The sequence below is a fragment of the Penicillium psychrofluorescens genome, assembly GCF_964197705.1.
Source record: "Penicillium psychrofluorescens genome assembly, chromosome: 2".
Taxonomy (NCBI): Eukaryota; Fungi; Ascomycota; class Eurotiomycetes; order Eurotiales; family Aspergillaceae; genus Penicillium; species Penicillium psychrofluorescens.
In genome coordinates, this window is record NC_133440.1 from 1,601,054 (window position 1) to 1,622,944 (window position 21,891).

The following is a 21,891-nucleotide window of genomic DNA, read 5'->3' on the forward strand; positions in this document are numbered from 1 at the left end:
CCATTCACGATTTGGGGGATTGGCGATGTGGAGAGAAGCATAGTTGAATCTAGACATGATTATTTTGGTTGAAAATAAGAACCCGGTCGTGTAGATAAATTGTACATTGTTGTTGATTTCCTGATTGGGTTTAAGGCCATTTCTTCCCCGTTGCGCGCACGTTCCGCGACTTGCACTGACTTTCCTCCGAGCTCGAATGTCGATGATTTTGCCGTGAGATAATAATAAAGACCGAGTTGTTGACGAATTCCATGTGGGCGCGGCTGTTTGTTTTTGGACGGGAACACCAACGCGAATTCCCGAGGCCTAATCACCAGCCCCGATCCCCCACTGCCTAGACTGGGAAAGACATCGCGATGGATAATTCGGGTATGTTCCAGTTGATGGTGTAAGTCCCTGGATAGTCGCTGATGGCCGCAGGGAACAACCGCCAGTCAGTCCGGCTGCTGGACGCGGTCGAACATCTGGAAGCCGGTAAGACCAGACCCCGGACAAACCGTGGTTTGCGCCAACTGACCTTTCTACAGTTGCATTTGTGCCCGTCAAGCAAAGATACACGGATGCCAGCGACCTAGCCAAAACAATTGCCTCGGACGCGTACGAGAATGGCATTCCGCCGACCACGCTGGCCCGACTGTTGAAGATCCTCACGACGAAAAACAGTCTGGACCAAGGCACGGTCACCACCCTGGTCAAGAACCTCTATCCGCAAGAAAAGATCTCGTCCAAGCTGATCACGCAGGTGGTTTGTTGTCTGGGGCCGAGCAAGAACAAGCCCAGCGCGGTGACGCAGGCGCTACTGCTGCGCTGGCTGATTCTGGCGTATGATCTGCTCGAAGACAGGGCGCATCTTGCCAAGCTATATGCAGTGCTCTTCAATCAGCTCGATATGATCAGTCTACGGAAGCCGCTGTGTCATCTGCTATCGTTGATCACGCGGCGGAGACACGTCAAGCCGTTTCGCATCCAGGCTTTGATGGAGCTGCTTCGGGCGGCAGGGAGCGAGGAAAAAGAGCTCGTCAGTCTGCTCAGGATCTTCAAGAACTATTACCCCGAGATCATAATCGGGGATCTGGGATTGACCAGAAGAATGGGCTTGATTTTCAAGCACCCGGACCCGGAGTGGTCCAGCCACGCGAAGACCCTTCATGATCAGAATGCAGAACGGGCGGCACAGGCTGGTGATGACCGGCTGTTTCAGGTGGTTCATCGAGGCACGGTGAAAAGGAGCAAGATCGAAGTGGTGATCCCGAGCTTGCAGACGTCTCGCGTGCCGCCGAAGCATACTTCGCTGGAAGAGATTCGTGATATCGATCACTTCGTCGAGAAGATTGACCGGATCGAGCTTCCGAATCAGATAATTTCGACGCTTGGCGATGCCATTGCTCAGAAGTATTTGTTCCTAGTTCAGCCGGAAGCAGCACATCGCCGCCTGGATGAGTGGTTGAGGAGCTTTTTGGAGGATAAGCTGGAACAACTCCAGGAAGGTGTGGATGACGAGCCGGAGACATTATCCTATGTTCTGGATTTTGTCGTGGGATATGCTTCGTACACGAAGGTAAGATCGTTGATGGCGTTATGGATTCAAGATACTGAATATCACAGGAACTCCCGGTCTCGGTCCGTTCGTTTTTAAAGTCATATTTTACGATCTGGAACGGCAAAGATAATCGTGAACACATCCTTCGACTCCTTGAGTATCTCCCCGTGGAGTCCTTCGAGCCCTTGCAAGAGGAACTACTGTTACCTACGGAGACCGCCGTGCTGGATGGCACACTTGCATCCAGAACGGCCTTGCTGGACTTTTATTCCGCGCTGATCAGTCAATGGGGTGTCAAGCTGCGGCGGCAGCCTTCTGTCTCCGAAGAATCAGCCCCCCTGAGTCGTGTGATTGTGCACGCAGGACTATTGGCCTCATCCATGCTCGAGTTTCTACCTGCCGTGGCCGACGAAAACCAGACCAAGCCCGGGACACTCTCTGTGCTTCAATTCTACAAAGTTTTAGCAGACCTGTTCTCGTACGCCTCGCAGAATGCGTATATTCGACTTACGATCCCCCTCGCATCGACTGTCTACACCCTCGCTTTCACCTCATCCGCCTCTCTTCTCTCCATGCTCAATTCCATCCTAGCAGGCTACAAATCTGCCTTTGAGACTTCCTTGAGCTCCAAAGTGCTCCAACCTCCAAACCCCCCAGACCCACTGTACCCCAATGAGCTGGTCGGCCAGTTCAACGGCTACGTGATGGACATGTGCAACCTGGTCTGGCGCAACCGCGCCCTGAACAAAGACGACCCCAATGCGCTGGGTTGTCTGATACCCGCAAAAACAATAACTGCACTCACTGAGTACCTCCAAGTGTCCAACGAAGCATCCAGGCGATACGACCGAGAAAGCGCGTTTCAGTCCACCGTCACATCCATCTTCTCAATCAGCTACCACGTCGCGCTGTGCAATTTCTCCGCGGCCTGTTTTGCGGATATCGAGAATGACCAAAATATCGGGGACGATCGCCCCCGACTCCGAAAACCGGTTACCCAGAAGTTCTTGCAGGCGCTTGAGAAGGACGGCGGGGCAAAGATCACTTGGCAGGAATATCGGGTGCAGATGCTTGACTGGCTGGAGGCCGTTGGCTGTCGGGGCACAAGTGAGTTGATGAGGAGCACGATGAAGGCGTTACGGAAGGAGTGAACGAATGAATGAATGGAGGACGCTTGATATTTATTTTAATTCCATTTCCACGATTCTTCCTTTTGCCATGAACGCCGTGGGTATATGTATCCAATGCTGTATATCTGCCCCTCCAGTCAATCCTGATTAGAGGATATCCGGAGGGTTCAAGTAAATCTCCTGCACACTAGGTTCCTCGCGCAAAGCAGCCAAGAGATTTTCCAGAATCTTTGCATGCTCCTCATCCACCTTCTTGACCAATCCATCCTGATTCGGATCCCAGATAATCTCAATCTCCTCAATCTCCAACCCAGAAAGCTTGGAAAACTTCTCGCCCACACTCTTCGTCCCCGATGGATCCGTGAAGACCACCAAACGACCCCGTTCATCGGCCGTCAGATCGGCCGCGCCGGCCTCAATCGCCTGGTCCAGATAATTGTCCAGATCAACACCGTCTTTCTTCTCCATAACCACCCTCCCCTTCTTTTCAAACAAGTATGTCGTCGGCGAGATACTGCCGCCGTTATCCTTGATCAGAAACCGGATATCCTGCAGCACGCGCGCTTTCTGGTCTGTCTGGCACTCGATCACTGCTGCCACGGATCCGGGGAGAATGGCTTCAATGGTGATGGATTCCAATGCTTGTCCTGTCAAGCTCAGGCCCTGGCCGCGGGCAATGGCGGCCTCGATCACGGTTTTGGGGATGGATGCGCGTTTGGCGTTGGAGAGGGCGAGGGTGAGACGGGGGTTGAATTTGGGGTTGGGGCCCCATACTAATAAGTGATTAGCCATGATGAACAGAAATACTGTCCGTGGGAGAGGAGTGTGCATACACTGGGTGGCATTGCGGATCTCTTTGCTCACCAGCTGGCGCTCTTTGCTCTTGGCCTTGTCGTTCTTGGCCTTGTCATGCCGGATGGTGGCCCATTTGCTGTGTCCGGACAAGAGCCCAGCCGAAGTGCTGAAGCTGCTACCAGGACAACTGTGGTATGGCTGTCGCAGCAGCCTGTTCAGCCGGATGGCCATTGTTTGAGGAAAAGGTCGGGGCCCAGCCAGTCCTCATACATTCCCCGGGCCGGGAGTTTCTCCGACCTCCGCGGGCCAGTCCCCACACGATAAGGAGTTGGCCTGTTGTTGATGATGCTTTCACCTACGCACACACTCACCCGGAGGGCCAACGAATTGGCTTGCCCTCCCTTCTTTATCTCGCCATGGCTGACCCAAGCTCGACCCCAGCGTCTCCTGCGCCTGCAACGCCCACGGCACCCCCCGAACAACCCCAACACCCCGAAAATGCGGCCCCGGAGCTGGACGTGGCCAAGCTGCATGCGCTCCCCTCCGAACAGCAGGATCTTTACATGCTCACCTTCACCTCGGACCTGGTACAATACATCTCCGGCCTAGACACAGCGCAGGTCTCATCACAGCAGAAAGACCTGAAAAAGGAATTGTTCAAGATCCTGACCCTACCCTCCCCCACCCTCACGCGCGTGCTCCGCAACAACCTCGGACGATGCTTTGGCGCGATTCTGGGGAAAGGGGACCGTGGGATCCTCTTTGAGACCGTAACCGACCTTCTCGGGCTCGTCAATGCTAGCAAAAGTGAGGCGGAGCTCAAGACCAAGTTCGCGGCCGCGCATTGCCTCGGCGAGATCTTTGCCGTCGCAGGCGGGAGTGCCTTCATGCAGTCGAGCGTGGCTAGCTCGAGCATTATCAAACTGCTCAAGTCGGCCAGTAACAATACCGGTCTTCGCGGGGTCGTTTTTGCAGTGTTGCGCAAGATCGTGGTGGGCGTTGGCGTTCCGCTCGACGAGTCAACCGCGCGGGACATTTGGAAACAGGTGCGCAATGCTGCGACCAGTGACAAGTCGACTTTCGTCCAGGTCCATGCCTGTCGCTGCCTGGAGCAATTACTCAACACGAACCCCTACTTCGATAATGCGAATGACTTCGACAACCTAAAAGCCCTGGTCTGGAAAGTCATTGACAGCTCCGCGGCTCCGGTCCGACACGCCACGGCTGCCTGTCTTGGTCGGGCATTGGTGAAATTGCATGCGACGGATGCGCATATGTCGGCGGCCCCGAAGCCCAAATTGAAGAAGTCGAAAAAAGGCTCCAAGAAGCCTCCATCGCGCCCCGGTGATGAGGAGGAAGCTGAGGCATCCGAGTCCTCCTCTGCCCCGAAGAAATCCGAGTCGCGACTTTACTTTTTGCTGCCGGACTTGTTGCGCCAGCTTTCATCGCAATATCTGCGGAGTACGACCTCTAACCGTGCACGTGCGGGTATCTGCGTCTGCTACAAATATATCGTGCGGAATTTGGGCGACAAGGTTGTTGAAGAACACTATGGACAGATTGCGACGAACCTGCTTGTCGAACTGCTGAATCACCCGACTGTGACATACAACCGGTTCCGCCTTTTGACGACCCGCAAGTTCGTCAAGAGCATTCTCGAAGACACCATTGGTCGAGAACTGCTGCGCGAGAACAGCCAGCTTAACGCTGCCAAGTGGCTAATTAATGATATTCTCAAGGACTACCCACAGGTCATGCAGGAGCGCCGCGAGCCGAGCAAGTATACATTGACCAGCGCCGTCAGCGCCTTGTCGTCTTTGATCTCATCGCTCGGCTCGGCTTTCGGGGAGCATGCTGATGGTTGCCGAGATGCTTTGATTCAAATCCTCTCTCATCCCAGTTATACGGTACAAGTGCATACCGCGCACTGCCTGCGTAGTTTTGTTCTTGCATGCCCCCACCAGTTTCTGTCATGCGTGACTATCAGCATGAACAGCTTGACGAGGGAGCTCGGCCAGCTTGCGTCACCTCGGCAATCACCTCGACGCTGTGTTGGTTTCGCCAATGGTCTATCAGCCATGCTCAGCACCTCTCGCCTGCAACCGCTCTATGGCTCCGTGGATGTCTTCGCGCGCATTTTCTCCCAAGCAACTGATCTCCTGAAAACCAGCAGCACATCTGAGCTGCGAGTTGCAAGCACACAAATCCAGGTGGCGTGGATCCTGATCGGCGGACTGATGCCCCTAGGACCCAGTTTCGTCAAAATCCATCTGTCTCAGCTGATGCTGCTTTGGAAGAATGCTCTCCCAATACATCTCAGCAAAGAAAATGCCGCTAAACGCGGAACCCTCGAGACAAGCTTCCTCGCGCATGTCCGGGAATGTGCCATGAGTTCACTGCTGGTCTTCATGGAATTCAACAGCAAATTGATCACCGCAGATGGTGCCAAGAGAATAGCAACCATGCTCCAGAACACCGCTGACTTTCTGGACGATCTCCCGCGGCCCAAGTCAATGGAAGATATCTCACAGCGACTGCATCCTTCCTTGCAGCTGCACGATTTCACGACCATGGTGCGCCGCCGAGTGCTACAGTGTTTCTCAAAGCTGGTACATGTGCACCACCTCAGTCACGGAGACATAGTCTCTCAGTCCAGGCTTCTCAGCCTTGCTGTTTCGTCCTTCGCCGACCCCGATGCCCAGTACCGGCCACTGGAAAGCTCTATTGCCGGCTCGGCGGGCCAATTCGATGGACTATGGGACCTCTGCGATAATTACGGCTTTGGCGTCACCGGGCTGGCCAGGGAGTATATTCGTATTACCTTGTCTGGTACAAACGGTAATGATCACGGACCGGCATGGTCTGCTGTTGACTCTGCAGATGACGGTGTGGATGATGCTGTGGGTACCCCTTCTATTCCATTGAAGCGATTAGAAACCTAACATCATTTCAGTTGACATTCCCCGTCTGCCAAGCCAGCGAACACGACGCCGTCCTTCTGTACAGTCTGCGAACGCAGGATACCATCTCTGTCGATCCGCCCACGACAGGGGTTGTCAATTCAGCCATCGAGCTGTTCTCCGTCGCAATCGCGCTCCACTCCCCCAAGATCCAGGAAAGCAGCGTCGAACAAATCGCGACCTTTCTCACCTCTCCGGCCCTGCAGCGAAACCCTGGTAGAAAGGCAGCGTTGGCTGTCAATATTTCCGTGGCTCTTTTGCTTGCCCTGAAAGTTGCGGTTAAAGAGACGGATTTTGCGGCGGGCAAGTTGAGTACTTCTACGGATAAGATTTTGCAGGAGCTTTTACAGGTTAGTTGTTCTAGTGGTGGTGATGCTTTCAAACAGAGTTGGGAACTGATTCTTCTATAGAAATTTGTCACTGATGTCGATCCTATTGTCCGCACGATTGGCGTTGAGGCATTGGGACGGCTTTGCGACAGTGCTGGAAATGCCTGCACCAATACCCAGGTCAAGTGGCTTGTGGACACGATTGTAGACAATCGAGAACCAAACGCCCGTGCAGGCTGTGCCTCCGCTTTGGGGTGTATCCATTCTCAAGTCGGCGGTATGGCAGCTGGTCTGCACCTCAAGACCATTGTCGGCGTGTTGATGTCACTCTGCAATGATCCTCATCCCGTCGTTCACTTTTGGGCACTGGGCGGGTTGGAAAGGGTTGCCAATTCTGCCGGCTTGACCTTTTCACCGTTTGTTTCCAGCTCTCTGGGAATGCTTGCACAACTTTACAACGCTGATACCCACAACGAAGAAGCGGCTGCGTTGGCGACCTCCAACGTCGAAATGTCTTTCCTGACGCCCGTGGTGATCAGTCGATGTGTGGACTCCTTGATCAATGTTCTTGGACCGGACCTGCAAGATATTGCAAAGACACGGAACCTTATCCTTACCCTTCTCCGCCAGTTTCAATTGGAGGACAACCCTGCTTTGGTCACCGAGAGCTCCAAGTGTCTGGACCACTTTTCTCTGTACGCATCCAGCTTCGTGGACTTCTCTGGGTATGTCCACCGACTCCAAAGCGAGCTGTGCGCCAGCGACCCCTTGATGCGAGCCGTGGCAGTTCGCGGACTGAACAACCTCATGAAACGAGATGCGGCGTCTGTTATACAGACAGCTACCGAAACTCTCGAGGATGATATCTGGCTCGTGTTCGATGATGCCCCGGATAACTTGTCGCTCAAGACAATGATTCAAGACTGGCTACAGCAGACTGCCCTCACCGAAACCGAGCTGTGGATCCAACGGTGCCAGCATATCATGACCAAAACGCGCAACAAGGCGGAGGCCACCGCAACTACGGCTGCCCCGGCTGCCGATATCCCCGATGACGAGATTGCGGGATTCGCCGTTGCAGACGGACAGGGTGATTCGACCGGTGATGGTGCCTCGAGCCAAGAATTGCTCAAGTGGCAGACCCGCAACTTTGCCATGAGCTGTCTCTCTGGGCTACTGGCAACAGTGCAAGAGGCCATTCTCCCAGACCAGACCATTCCTGCTGAGCTTGCATTGCAGTCGAAAGTAGGAGACATCATCCGCATGGCATTCTCGGCGTCTACTGCCAGTGTCATCGAGCTGCGAGTTTGGGGGTTGAAGATTATCGACCAGGTTCTTACAATGTTTGGCAAAACCCCCGATCCGGATTTCTCGGAGGCATCCCTCCTGGAGCAGTACCAAGCGCAGATTGGATCGGCTCTTACTCCTGCCTTTGCGGCTGACTCTTCAGCGGAGCTCGCTTCTGAAGCGATCAATGTCTCTGCCACGTTCATTGCTACCGGGATAGTCACAAACGTTGACCGCATGGGGAGGATTCTCAAACTCCTGGTTCTTGGCCTGGAGAATTTTGCCAGTAAGCTTTTTCTATTTTCCATGCGAGCGAACTATACCTAACTTCATTCTGCACAGAAAACCCCGAGACTACCGAGATTGGTGATCTCAAAGGCCTGAACTCAAATGCCCGGGTGATGGTCAAACTGGCCTTGTTCTCTGCGTGGGCTCGGCTCCAAATTGCAAGCATCGAGCAAGAGTATTTGAACCGAGTGGTCCAGCCTTATCTTGCCAAACTCACCCCTTTGTGGCTCTCTTCTTTGCAGGAATATGCCAGGCTACGCTTTGAGCCGGATATCTCTGGAAGTTCGGGCACCAGCCCACAGAGCGACAATTTGGATGAGGTTTACGCTGCGCTGAACCGGGAGACTCTGTTGAATTTCTACCAGGATTCATGGTTATACCTCGTTGATGCAATCGCGGGCTTGGTTGAGAAAGACATTGATTTCGTCTTTGATGCTTTGGATGGCAAGCTGCAGCTGGCTGTAGAGCATAGTGAAATGGAAGAGGAGAAGGAGATGGAGATGGAAAAGAAGGAGATGAAGGAAAAGGAAATGAAGAAGGTGGAGGTGGAGGAGGAAGAGGAAGAGGAGACAGAGAATGAAGAGATGGAGAAAACGGAGGAGGGGACGGAGAAAGAAGAGACCCAGAAGGAGGAGACGGTGGAGGAGAAAATGGAGAAAGAGGAGATGGAGGGGAAAGAAAAGGAAGAGGAGCAAAAGAAAGACATCCCCAACGGCAAGCCAGAAGGAAAGGGGCACGATATCAATTACCGCGAAGAGCCGGTTGCCTTCTTTTTCGTTTTGTTCGGCCTGGCATTTGAGTCTCTGGTTGATCAAGCAACTCTCCCCCCTCAGCGAATGGCTATTCTCCTGGCTCTCAAGAGAATCCTCCGACCTGTCATCTCTGGCAATGCTATCTACCAAGATGCCATCTTCTCGGAAACCATGGACACTTTCGACCGGCTTGTTCTGACCGAAGGCACTCCTATCCAGACCGTCATTGTCGATATCGCGCAGAACCTCTCGCTAGATCATCCCGCGGCCAAGGGCGACCAGGAACGAGGCGACCATCTTTCCGATGACATTGAACAACTCTTCGAGCTCACCAGAAGCATCATCCTTGTCCTTGCCGGGATGCTGCCCAATCTTCGCGAGTCAAACCCTCTTGCGCGGTTCCATGTCACGTCAGACGACTCTTTGGCCCTCATTCGCCTGGCGCTTGGTTCCCTCGTCGAGGTGGCATCGGTCTTCCCGTCCATCATCCGCAACGACCTCCACGCTTGCATCTTGCATATATTCACTACCATTCTTGCCACGGGCATGTGTCAGTCTGCAGTCGTGCCTCAAGCGCTCCCGATCTTGCGGCAATTCATCCACGGTATCACCCACGCACAGGACCAGCCCGAGGACTTCGACGTGGTGTCTTTCCAGATCCGTGGATGCCTCACCCGCTTCTTGACCATCCTCACCATCGCCCAGCGCCGGGAGTCCGAAACATCTCTCCCCTGCGCCAAGAACACTCTCCTGGCCATCACCTTCCTCCTCACGGCGGGCGGGCATGTCATCCCACCCAACGACCCAGTCATCGTCCGCGTTCTGGACGAGCTCCTCGACTGTCTCCAAGATATCGGCCTGGCCACCGTGGCCGCCGGCTGTATCCGTTCCATTTTGCTCAAGCCCCACCCACGCTCCACGACCGATGAGGTGATCGCCCGATACCTCACTCCTCGCCTTGTCGCCTTCTTCATCGGCTGCCGGCTCGACAACGGCGAAATCCCCAACGACCCTGAGAATTCCCGTACCGTCGTTGCGCGCACACTCGTATCCTGCGTGACCAACGCCACTTTCTCCAGCACTGAGTTGCCCACAGCTGTTTCGCTAGTGGTCTCTGCCTTGCTGGCACGCGCCACCCGCGAGGGACCCTCCGTGCACAAGGAGTCTGCGGGCCATCTTCTCGAGCTTGCCAAGGCTGACCAGCTGGTATTCCGAACGCTGGTGGCCGGTATGATTCCCGAGCAAAAGTCACTTTTGGAGGAAATCCTGCGCAGTGTCGGGGTGGGTGCTACCGCGGCGAGGACGGATCCTGATTCGGTCGAAAGCGCTCAGCAGGCGGCGCCGAGTATTGCTTTGCGGATGGATTTTTAAATCAAAATCCATGATCCCCGGATGCGATCGGGTTGCATCCACTTGTCGATCGGAGTCCGCCCGTCTAGATACCTAGCAGATATAGTTACAATCCAATCCTTATACATAGGCTCAGCCAATCGCACGAAGGTGAATAATCCCAGGGTGGGATGACCCTTATCTTCTTATCGCCATCAGGTGACGCTATGGGCATGCCCTTTTGCCGTAGCGCCGGCTTTTGTACTTGTTCCGATTTTAATTTTTGGACACATTTGAAGGGGGCTCATAAGAATTGCAATTCCTGGAGAGAGACCCTCCTCTCCACCTCCTAATTCCTGGTCCTCGCCGTCGACATGCCAGCGGACCGAGGCCGCGCTTCCCGAGCGTGCGCCTCTTGCAGAAAGCAAAAGACACGATGTTATGAACCTGGAACCCCGGGAAGACCATGTCTTCGATGCGACCGGTTGCGCCAGCACTGCTCCCTTGTGGAGATCGAGTCCCCCGCAGAGGAAGGTGGTGCTGTCTCCGCACCTGCGACGGATGCGCGGTATGGCGGAGCTCCCCTACTGGATTTCCGGACTGACTGATCAATTACCCATATATAGACTGGAACGCCTGGAGCAAACGGTGGCCATTCTCCTCGATCGGCTAGGAGAGGACCCTGAGAGGATCCCTGACCGGCAATTGCACAAGTCTGTGGCGGCTTTCACGACCCCGGAGTCGGGCGATGTGGCGTACAAAGATACGACGGAGTCGGCCGACGCTCCGGTGATCATGATCCGCGATCTGGCTACGGAGACCTCGGTGCGCCCAACGGCCAATACAAAATCAGTTGATGCGCTATTGGATGATCTGATCTCGCCGGATCTTGCATTGACTCTTATCTCGATGTATGTTCTCGCTGTTCCTTTTTTCTTTTTTGATTGGATCAACGTCACTGACTGTCGAACCAGCTTTTTGGAATATTATGGCCGATGGATCCTCTACGAGCTGCAAGATGACCCGAATATCATCCTCAAGCGAGTAAACAAGTCGTCTCTCCTCTTCTGCGCTTGCTGCTTGATCGCCGTGCGACATACCTCCGAGGACCTGGCCGCCAGTCTGGCGCCTAGACTCTATGAATGCGCACGATCTCTGGTGTCGACCAACATTCTCGTGTCGCCACAACCTATCGAATTTTTCCAGGGCACTCTTATCCTGTGCATGTGGTCCACAACTGTGGGACAGGTGCCGTTGAGTATTGATAGCTGGCTGCTCAGCGGATTTGCTTTGCAGCACTGCCAATCTAGTCCCCTGTTCACCGTGGCCACTACCCAGTCCAACCCTCCTGCCAAGCTGGACGACGCCACCACGGACCGTTGTTATTTGTGGAACCACCTGTGCCTTGCCCACCTGCACTACTGCGTCGGAACGAGCCGCAGATCTACGCTGCAGGCCTGGCAGATTGAGAGGTGCCAGACTATCCTCGATTTGGATCACGCGCATAATTTTGAAGTGCGCATGGTTGCGGAGATCCATCTCTATTGGACCGTTTATGAAAATCTGGTTGGGGAATCTGTTGACCTTCTCAAGTCTGTTGCGGCTCTGCAGGCCTGGAAACGAAAGTGGGAATTCGTGCTAGGTATGGCATCCCCTCGAAAATACTGGGCTTGGTATCTAACAGGCATTTAGAACAACCCCGGTCGCAATTCCTCATGATGGGATTTCATTTTTCCAACCTGCTTTTATACGAACACGCGTTGAAATCCAAATCAGCTCGAGCGCGCGACTCGGTTGTTTCAGAAATGATCCGCCATTCCACTACTATCATCCAGCTTGCCATGGACACAGTCGATGATCAGACTCGTCATCTCAGTGATCATATCTACCACATGATTACCTTTGCAGCTATTGTGATTTGCCGCTTACTAAATGTCTATGAAGGCCAGCTCACATTTACACATAACATCGCAGAGCTGGACTCTCTGATTCACAGTCTTGTGGAGTGGCTTCCCTGCATCGGGTTACCCTGCCATGCTGCGCATACCCTTGGCAATATCATCGCCAAGGTGCATCAGAAATTGCGTCCTCGAGTCGAGAAAACGCCGCTCACTGCGCTTGCGGATGAGTTTCCAGATGAAAACTTCAACAATTATTATTTCCCTGAATTTTTGGGGCTAGGGACCACGGTGGATGGCGGATGGGATCTGCTGTCGAACTTGACATTTTTCCCACAGAGCCCCTCAGGCATGACGCCTGGTTGAGGATATCAGTTTCAAATTTCGGTCAAAAATATCGGAATTACTTCCACCCAAATCACTTGCAATCTCCTATCCGAGCTTTGGCGCCCATATCCATGCCTATATTGGCAGTGATGATCTTCCCCGCGGAACCAGCCGAGGGAAGCCGGTCCGCTGTGCCCTAAGCTCATGCAACCAACTTAAAATATAACAAGGCCTGTCGTCATTGTTTGTGAGTGGATTTTATCGACTACACTTGGTTTCAACAAATTACTTATAAATGGAGCAGCACACCTTCCGTCGCCGAGGCCTCGGTCTTCGCGGAGTCGACCCACAACAGGTATCTCCAGGCTACCTGCTTTACTCGCCTCTTACCTCCAACACGGCCCATCTAGTCTCAACGCCCGGGCATGAGGTGCATCGATGGATTTTGCCTCACAGATCTGGCCGCCATGCCCGAATTTTGCGCGACGGAACACTAGCCTATAATGGTGCACATCCTGATGCCCCGATCCTGTTCCCCATGTTGTCCAAGTACCGCGGCGGTGTCATGATGCAGGTGAATGAGAAGGGCAAGATTCTGCGACAGTACTCCGATCCACTTGCACATCACGACCAGAACCATCTTGACGGCGGCATTCTCCTATACACGACTTTAGAACCTTTGTCGCCTGAAAAGGCGGCCCGGGTAAACGGCGGGATCCCTGGCAGTGAGGCACCAGGAGGCGTGGTATACGGTGACTGCATCAAATTAGTAGACCCATGGTCAAAGAACACCAAGTCCTCATCTGCCGACTTCGACGACACCGGTGGCGCCGGCTGAGCCAAGCTCCTCTGGTCATGGCGAGCCATCGACCACCTCGACCCAACCCAATTCGCGGCGCATCCACACTACTCACGCGAACACTGGCCGCTGATCAACAGCATCTCCATTAACTCCCAGGGCAACATCATCGCATCGAGCCGCAATGACTCCAGCGTCTTCATCATCTCCCGCCAGACCGGCTCTGTGACATGGGACATATCCGCACCAACGGTGTGCCAACAGCATTGCGCCCACGAAATCAACGCTGCAGGCGACATTCTCATTCTCGATAACGGTGTGTTTCGACCCGAGGTCTCCGTCCCCTTTTCCCGCGCCATCATCGTCAACCGCGCCAAGGAGGTGATCTGGGAATACAAGGACCGCACCACGGGCGGAATAGGCTTCTTCACTCCGTTCATGGGCTCGGCGCAGAAACTGCAGAATGACAACGTGTTGATCTGCGAAGCTGCCTCGGGACGGATTACCGAGGTTACTGAGCATGGGCAGATGGTGTGGGAGTTTGTGGTGCCGCAGCTGGATGATTACAGACGGGTCATGGATCCAGAGGAACTGGGTCAGATGGAGATGATGGGGTTTTCGTATCAGAGTAATGCGGTCTTTCGTGCGTACAAGTATCTGCCGCACGAAGTGCCGTGGCTGAAAGAGGTTAAGCCTAGGGGAGGATATCTTTGTGGGGGAAGTGTTGCATTGTATTCTTGACTGTTGGTAGATTTTCAGGTCATGAATCAATATGTTTGAATGTGCCTAGGCAGATAATATATATTGGGGGTATCAGGGTTGGTCTATTTGATGGTGATACAACTCGCCTGGGAAGAGACAGGTGGAAGAGGATTGGAATCCAAAGACAAAAGGAAGTTACAGATGTAGTGAAAGAAAAATGTGAGGGATGATGATAAGGACAGAAAGGGCTTGTAGATGAGGTTCAACCCAGTGACTCGCCGAGTTCAGTGACAGATGCGCCCTCTGTCTGGACTCCGGCATCGTGGACAGGGTGAGTTTCCGATCCTTCTTTGGGGATTGGCTTCTCTACTTCCTTGACCACCTTGGGAGACTCCTGTACCTTTCGAGTGGACGAGTATTTGAGGAAGACGATAATCATGACTAGATAGACGGTCAGCAATCAGTTAATGAAATCCACAGAGTGCAAAAAAACTTACAGGCACAAATGCCCACCGTCAAAGCAGCACGCCTCGTGAGGACCCAGCGCAGACCTTCAATCTCGCTCTTCCCATCACTATTGAGCGACACGGTGATCTTATAATTGAGCTCCTGGACCGAGGTATCGATACTCCGCTGCTGCTCTCGCGTGAGCATGCTATGGTCATTGAACATGCCCTTGATGTCATCTTTCATGCCAGCGAGTTCCTGGTTGAGGCGCTGAGAGAGGATATCGATCTCGTGCTGCATCTGGGTGCGCGAAGCACGCTGTCTCTGCATTTCCGAGTTGCGAGCCGTCTGCAGAGAGGACTGGAGCTCCGAACATGCTGCCTTGAACAGATACTCCTCGTTCTCGAAGTCTGATTTCGAGGTCAGGCTCTCCCGGGCCAGATCGAGGTTCTTTTGGAGGATGTTCCGCACAGCTTTCATGATCGTGACGGAGTGGTCGTTTGTGAAGCCGCCGTGCGAGAGATCGCGTACGAGCGAGTATGTATCGAAATGGTGTACGTATGGCCCTGGGGTTAGGTGGGGCGGCGCCTGCTGGTCTGATGGGGACGGTCCTGTTGGGAAGAGAGAAGTGGACGGGCCGGGCATGTGGTAGACATCATCGAATGCGCTGTGGTATGGAGTTGGGATGGGCGCCGGCTCGGGCTTTTCTTCGCTCGCTGCTGCTTCAGGGGGCGGCGTGGGTGCAGCCGCCGAGGTATCTTCGCCGATGTCAACCGGCGCAGGACTCTCATCGAGCTGATCGGGTTGCGGGGTGGAGGCGCTCTGGGTTGCGGTTGCAGCAGCCTGCTCTTGATCAGACTGCGCATCGGCAGGATCCGTGGAGGCGCTTTGAGACTGCGCGGGCTGCGACTGTTCCGGCAGAGTATCCTTGCGCTCAGTTGCATTGGCAGCGTCCTCATTTTCTGATGCCGCAGCACCCTCCACAGATTTCGCAGACTTCTGGCCGTTCGGCTTCGAAGGAGGAGGCAGATTTGGGTCGACCGCTGGGCCATAGCGCCGCTGGTACGCCTCTTGGTTGTGATGCCGAGTGGTGTGGAAGCTATAGGGGCGGGGCTGAGGGAGGCGAGCTGAGCGGTAGGGGGTAGGCTCGCATGCCCTCACCGCGCGCATCAGATTCGGGTAGAGGAACGGTAGCCGTGGGGCAGCCATGGCTAGAGTCGGTAGGAGAGTGAGTGAGTGAGTGTTGGTGAAGAGGCGAGTTTTCCGATGGTGCGGAAACATCACGTTGATCCCCCGCGGGTAAGTAGGATTAGGTAAGCGATAAGTGTGACGAGTTGGAGCTGGCAGACCGCACTCTAGGAGTATATACTTATTCTACAGAACGTAGATCAATTTGAGTGAACTAAACTCTTAAAAGCATATTCTGAGGGGCTTTAGAGCCGGGGATGCATGCGCCGAGGTATTATATTCTGGCGTAGAGCCAGCGGTAGTCAATCATCTGTTGTCTTTTTGAGAACAACGAGTGTATACTTAGACTAAGTCTCGTTCTATCCCTACATAAGCAATCAATCAAGGCAAAATAAAGGCAAACAGGTACATGTACTTTTTAGATGGCTATCTTTGGTCTTTGTTTGTGAGTTGTATAGTGAATGTGTAGATTAGGCAGGCACGAGGATGCCAAAAACCGCTCCTTCTGTTTTGGGCGATATCACTCTTCTTCTTGTTTGTTTCCCTCTGTTCACCTTCCTCCGTCCACCCCTCCATATTCACCTTCCACTTCCTCTTTTTTTTTTACCCTCGTCTTCCTGTTTCACCCTTCCAACCCATCTTCTACTTGCATGCCACCCTTCTTCACGACTTCCCTCTTTTTGTCACATCTCGACCTCTCCGTTTCTGCAAAAACCACATCTATGTACCTGACCCCTTCAACTGGCTTCGGCGTTTTGCGCGTAACAAAAACGCCTCTTCACCCCCTCTGTTTTATCTAACACTATCAGACGGTCAAGTTGACTACGAGAAGCCCTAATCATGGGCTCTCCGTTGACGCCATTGACTGCACTCCTAGTGCAAGAGGCCGACCTTGGACTTCATGAGTACAATCATGCGCTTTCTAGCATTGACAAGTACTACCGCCGCCTCCATGATGAGATGCAGAGCGAATCAGTCCATGACCAGATCGTGCTCAATCCCAACCGGGCCCTGCAGCGCCTACAGAAATGCTTCGAAATTTTGAGAACCAAGAACCTACCTACTCCAGTATCAGGGGAGCTATTCACGTCTCTTGTGCTACCGCTAATTCCTCCACGAGATAACATCCTCACAACCATGCAATGTGCCGACCTGGTCGGCTCAGCACTGCCTCTTGTTACCCGTCACCCTTCTTCGCCGTACCTCCGCCAACTTGCGAGCACTCTGCTGCCTATTACACATCTTCTCGACATACTCATTGCCCATGAGAAGTACAGTATGCTGTTGAATGTGTGGCTGCTTTCCAAGCGGCACAACCTGGATCTGGACGTCATGACTCAGATCGCAAAGCGCCTGATCGATCTTTGTGAATCTTGCACGGCGGATCATGGCACAGTCGCCACCTCAGAAACCTTGAAAAAAGCGGAAACATTGATGGAATCTCTGAGGTCTCTGATCCGTGCTGCCCAAGAGAAGAAACAGAAGTCTCAAAAGATCGAGAACCTTCCTCCCCTGGAACAAATGAAGGCCCTCGGCGTTGACGACAAGAAATCTCATCATGCTCGTCAAGATTCCGCTCCGAATATCAAGATTCCCGCTACCGTTCTCGAAGACCTACATCTTTTTGGGATCCAAGCGCTGGCGTCGATACGCGGTCTGACTGATTCACTCGATCAACTTGAAACCAACACCATACCATCCATGATGCGCGCTGCTCTAAAGAGCTTCCCTTGCAGGCCCTGCATGGAACGCTTGACTGGTGAAACAGTCGCATTCTCAAAGCTAGCAGATGTGCAGCCGTTTCCAACCAAAGGCTCAGGGCATTCATATGACATCTTTGGGAAGCGTGTCGGGCTGTGGAAAGTTCTGTTATCTGATACAGCTTTGACAGATGCAAGGAAGCTGGCTCGTGCAGGTAACTATCGTCATCCATTTATTCTAGATTCTCGGCTGATACAGAGTAGGCAAATTTGCTCCCGTTGCGAAGAAGCTCAGGGAGCTGGCCAGTGGTGAGTGGAAAAAGAAAAATTTGTCCCAGCGCGCAGGCTTCAAGAAACAAAGGGAGATGATGCGCGTTCCTGTGCTGCAGGTGACTGTTTCTCAATCCCTGTCAATTTTATGGCAGCTGGATGTTGGTTTCTATGATGAGCTTCCATGGATACAGCAACAGATCGTGAAAGTCTGGAAAATTGTTACTGCAAACGATGAGGTTTGTTTTTTTTTCAAATTTGAGTGCCCTACTGACTGGAAACTGTAGCTGGATCCCGCTATCAGCAACATCGTTGCTTTTCAGAACTCTTACACGCCTGAGTTCACGAAATTCTGCCTGTCACGCCCCGTTAAGCACACAGATGGAACATTCCTTCCACAAAAATTTGGCAACGTGAAAGGTTCCACTTCCACTCAAATGGCATGTATCATCAAGACATCTGAGACTGACAAAGCCATTGTTGAGATGTCAAGTAAGAGTCCACGTTTGCTTTGCATGAAGGATCAGAGTTAACGCTTCCAAACCAGACAAGTTTTACAATCTCACGGAGCCATTTCTCAAGTCCATTGCGGCGGCAACAGGCAGAGAAGAATTTCCTTTTGACTTGTCTCCAGAGGAGCTTGATGTTGTCAGCCATTTTGACACATCCTCTTTAATTCTTGCAAGAAGCGGGACCGGAAAGACCACCTGCCTACTCTTCAAAATCCTTGCCAGATACAGAGCGAGAAAATCAGCTTCGGCTGAGCAACCAATTCGCCAGGTAAAGTCTGACCGAGGGCATTGAATTTCAAGACTGACAGTGTGCTAGCTCCTCCTGACTCGCTCTGCATACCTGGCATCTAAGCTGCAGGCATACGCAAAGAGTCTGATTGCAACCTACTCTGTCGATGCATCAACTGACGATGAGTTGAGTGATTCGAAGCCGACATCGTTCTTTGCCCTTAAGGATGTAGACTTCCCCTTTGTCTGCACTTACGACGACTTCTTAGGCCTGCTTGAAAATTCAATTAGGTGTGAATAATTCTTTCTTTGGATTATTTGAAGATTTTCTAATCCTTTCTAGGAGGGCGGATCGCAAAGATTTCCTCGAAAGCACGGACAAGCCGAAGACTGTTGACCTGATTGTGAACAAGCCCAGGGTCATTGACTTTCACATTTTCAAGACGGAGTACTGGGGTTGCCTATCTGGCATTGCCCCTACCTCCTGTTCTCCCGAGCTTCTTTTTGCGGAAATCATGGGTGTCATCAAGGGCTCCGCTACCTCCGCCAAAACCCTCAAACCGCTCACTCGGCAAGAGTATGTCCGACGAAAGGCCAAAGCATCTCCTGCTTTTGCGGCTGAGACGGACCGTGAAAAGGTTTATGTGGCTTTTGAGCGATACGAGAGACAAAAGAAGCAACTGAAAGAGATCGATGAGCTCGATCGGGTCAGTGATTTGTTGAAGTTGCTGAAAAACAACTCCACCCTGGAGCGACTCATTCGCCGCTGTTTTGAGGAGATTTATGTCGATGGTATGCAAACTGAGCTACATTGTTTTTTCTTCAAGAATAACTAACTATGGATACAGAGATCCAGGATTTGCGGTGCCTGGACATCGTGCTGCTTCTGAGCTGTCTCAGCGATGTCAGAGGCATTCATCTGGGTGAGTGGTCTCCAATTGGAGTCAAGGATCTCTCAACTGACACCAAAAACCATTGAAGCTGGCGATACTGCTCAATGTATTTCCAAGGACTCAGCTTTTCGTTTTCCGGAGATTAAGTCTTTGTTTTATGAGTACTACGAAGTAATTGCCAATGAGCTGAAGCAGCCTTCTTTCGCAAAGCCCGTCCAGTTCTCCCTGGCCAAGAATTACCGTCCTCATCAAGGCATATTGAGCTTTGCGTCCTGGGTGATGCAACTACTCTGGAATGGTAAGCTCTATCACCAAAAATAAGGCTTGCGAAAAACTGATCCTTTTTTCTTTTAGGGTTTCCAGACACCATCGACAAATTGGAGCCAGAAGTTGGCCAGACATGGGGACCGCGGCCCATTATCTTCGGTATGCGCCTTTTGTAAACTGACGATCTTGCACTGACTTTGGCCTTGTCTAGCCGGGTTTGATTCATCAATCTTGTCGGCAAAGATGATCGGATTGGTCAAGCTCAATGATCAAGTGGCCGATTTCGGTGCTGAACAAGTCATTCTTGTCCGAGACGAAATGTCTAAAGACAAACTTCAGGGTCAAATTGGCGAGATCGCTCTGGTTTTGACCATCCTGGAGAGTAAAGGTATGGAGTTTGACGACGTCCTCGTGTATGACTTCTTCGGTTCCAGTGGGCTGGGGAGCAGCTATCGATGCCTGAACCTTCTGGCTCGAGGTGCACGAGCTCAATTTGATTCTCAGAAGCATGCGGTATGTGTTGGCTCCTGACTCAGATAGCCACAAGTAGCTACTAACACGTCACGAAATTAGGCATTATGCTCGGAACTCAAGGTATGCCCTAGGGACAGCCAAAATACGCAAATTCTAACAAATGGCAAATAGCATCTGTATGTTGCAGTTACTAGAGCGCGGAAGCAACTTTGGTTCATAGAAACCAACGAGAACAGCGTGGACCCCGTTCTTCAGGCGCTCTCGGAAAGCGACAATCCCCAACTCGCGGATTTTGTGAAACAGAAGGACCCGGATGTGAGTTCTACAGCAGAAGATTATTACGACAGTATACTGACCCCAACTCAGGTTGCGGAAAAGGTCATGGTCTTGCGGGCCGGTGGCTCTGTAGACCCCACGAGATGGATTAAAAGGGCAGCGCACCTTCTGCACCAGAAGAATTTTGCGGATGCAAGTCACCTGGCTCATATCTGGAAAGATGTTTACTGATACATTCAAAAGGCTCTATTCTGTTACAAAAAGGCCAATGATCCCCGTGGTATATCTCACGCGCAGGCTTGCTTGTTTGAGCAAGAAGGACGAACTTGCCGGGCGGGCAATGACCACGAAGGATTATCTGTCTGCTATGAGAAAGCAATCGTGTTGTTTTTGAAGCTTGAGCTTATCCCGGAAGCAGCTAGCTGCCTTGAAGGGCTGGGACAGTATGGCAAGGTGGCAGGTTTGTGTTTGTTCATCTCACCGACGAAACAAGTGCTAAAAGACAATATAGAGCTTTGGAAAGAGCGTGGCGAGTACCACAAAGCTGCAATGTATTACGAGCAAGCATGCCTCTTTGGAGACGCCTCGGAATGCTATCATTCAAAGGGTGAATATGAACAGGCAGTGGAAGTCCTGCGCCGAGGTGATCAATTCGATCAGCTTATCACCTACCTCACTTGGTATTTACCTCTTGAAACATGTCATTGGGGAGGGGAAAGCTGACATTATCTAAAGCAACAAGAAGCTTCTCAACTCCAGCACTCTCCATCGCTATTCGAGACTCTGCAACATTCTGGTCAAGCAAAACCGCATATCGGCTGACTTGAGGGCGGCGGCCATCAACCTCCTCGGGTCGGATGTGGACAAAGAGGCCTTCTTCAAAGAGTTTGAGATGTTCGACCAACTCCGTATTTTCTACGAAAAGAAAGGCAGATGGCTTGAATTCTACGAAATGTCAATCTCAGCGGGCGATCTCACCTCCGCGATGGACGCACTGTTTTTCCACAAGCTGATCTTGACGGCTAACAAGAAAACCGCCGAGATGGTCTTTCATTATGCTGTCGTTGAATTTCTCTTCACTCTCAAGGGGCTCGCCAATGACCAGCCTGAGGGAGATGTCAATTTACTGAAAAGTGCCAAGGAAACGTGGCTGGAAAGTTTTGCTGTGCAATGGCAGGTGGTTTTTGAGATGATTCGGTGGGCTGCAGATGAGAATCGTCCCGTCGATTGGAAGCGATTGGAAGATGGTATCCCAAGAGACTTCTTCTGTCTTTACGTTTGTCTACACCCCTATCTCCCTGTTGATATTGAACTGACATTAGCAGGTGATTGCATTTGAGGTGAATGTTGTCAACAAAACAAAGATCATGTTTCTTCCTGGGGATGTCATACTTCGCGCGAAAAGTCTGATCCACGGCCTTGAGCTTGAAAGCAAAATCGCGTTGAAATGTCTGAATCTTATCTGTGGCCTGTTCAACAACCCTGACACAACGCAATCTT

The 21,891-nt window shown here is 52.3% G+C and overlaps 7 protein-coding genes across 7 annotated transcripts; 5 read left to right on the forward strand and 2 right to left on the reverse strand.

Annotated features, from left to right (window-relative positions):
- Positions 1-356: 356 nt before the first annotated feature.
- PFLUO_LOCUS2822 (uncharacterized protein) lies at positions 357-2,691 on the forward strand (the record flags this gene model as incomplete). Its single annotated transcript, XM_073780002.1, has 4 exons — positions 357-369; positions 421-474; positions 528-1,558; positions 1,606-2,691. 4 exons carry the CDS (start codon positions 357-359, stop codon positions 2,689-2,691), a joined length of 2,184 nt encoding a protein of 727 aa, XP_073636900.1.
- Positions 2,692-2,817: 126 nt separating this feature from the next.
- Positions 2,818-3,696, reverse strand: PFLUO_LOCUS2823 (uncharacterized protein; the record flags this gene model as incomplete). Its single annotated transcript, XM_073780003.1, has 2 exons — positions 2,818-3,443; positions 3,504-3,696. 2 exons carry the CDS (start codon positions 3,694-3,696, stop codon positions 2,818-2,820), a joined length of 819 nt encoding a protein of 272 aa, XP_073636901.1.
- A 185-nt stretch (positions 3,697-3,881) lies between these two features.
- PFLUO_LOCUS2824 (uncharacterized protein) lies at positions 3,882-10,452 on the forward strand (the record flags this gene model as incomplete). Its single annotated transcript, XM_073780004.1, has 4 exons — positions 3,882-6,365; positions 6,419-6,775; positions 6,836-8,327; positions 8,384-10,452. 4 exons carry the CDS (start codon positions 3,882-3,884, stop codon positions 10,450-10,452), a joined length of 6,402 nt encoding a protein of 2,133 aa, XP_073636902.1.
- A 399-nt stretch (positions 10,453-10,851) lies between these two features.
- Positions 10,852-12,674, forward strand: PFLUO_LOCUS2825 (uncharacterized protein; the record flags this gene model as incomplete). Its single annotated transcript, XM_073780005.1, has 3 exons — positions 10,852-11,321; positions 11,385-12,052; positions 12,103-12,674. The coding sequence occupies 3 exons, from the start codon at positions 10,852-10,854 to the stop codon at positions 12,672-12,674; spliced, it is 1,710 nt and encodes a 569-aa protein (XP_073636903.1).
- A 256-nt stretch (positions 12,675-12,930) lies between these two features.
- PFLUO_LOCUS2826 (uncharacterized protein) lies at positions 12,931-14,175 on the forward strand (the record flags this gene model as incomplete). The annotated part of the gene is made up of 2 exons (XM_073780006.1): positions 12,931-13,459; positions 13,499-14,175. 2 exons carry the CDS (start codon positions 12,931-12,933, stop codon positions 14,173-14,175), a joined length of 1,206 nt encoding a protein of 401 aa, XP_073636904.1.
- A 223-nt stretch (positions 14,176-14,398) lies between these two features.
- On the reverse strand, positions 14,399-15,792 carry PFLUO_LOCUS2827 (uncharacterized protein; the record flags this gene model as incomplete). Its single annotated transcript, XM_073780007.1, has 2 exons — positions 14,399-14,577; positions 14,634-15,792. The coding sequence occupies 2 exons, from the start codon at positions 15,790-15,792 to the stop codon at positions 14,399-14,401; spliced, it is 1,338 nt and encodes a 445-aa protein (XP_073636905.1).
- Positions 15,793-16,611: 819 nt separating this feature from the next.
- PFLUO_LOCUS2828 (uncharacterized protein) lies at positions 16,612-21,730 on the forward strand (the record flags this gene model as incomplete). Its single annotated transcript, XM_073780008.1, has 16 exons — positions 16,612-17,686; positions 17,736-17,980; positions 18,029-18,233; positions 18,289-18,389; positions 18,570-18,772; positions 18,825-19,273; positions 19,330-19,404; positions 19,463-19,672; positions 19,729-19,800; positions 19,853-20,154; positions 20,215-20,235; positions 20,287-20,430; positions 20,482-20,583; positions 20,635-20,851; positions 20,903-21,071; positions 21,127-21,730. The coding sequence occupies 16 exons, from the start codon at positions 16,612-16,614 to the stop codon at positions 21,728-21,730; spliced, it is 4,194 nt and encodes a 1,397-aa protein (XP_073636906.1).
- Positions 21,731-21,891: the final 161 nt, after the last annotated feature.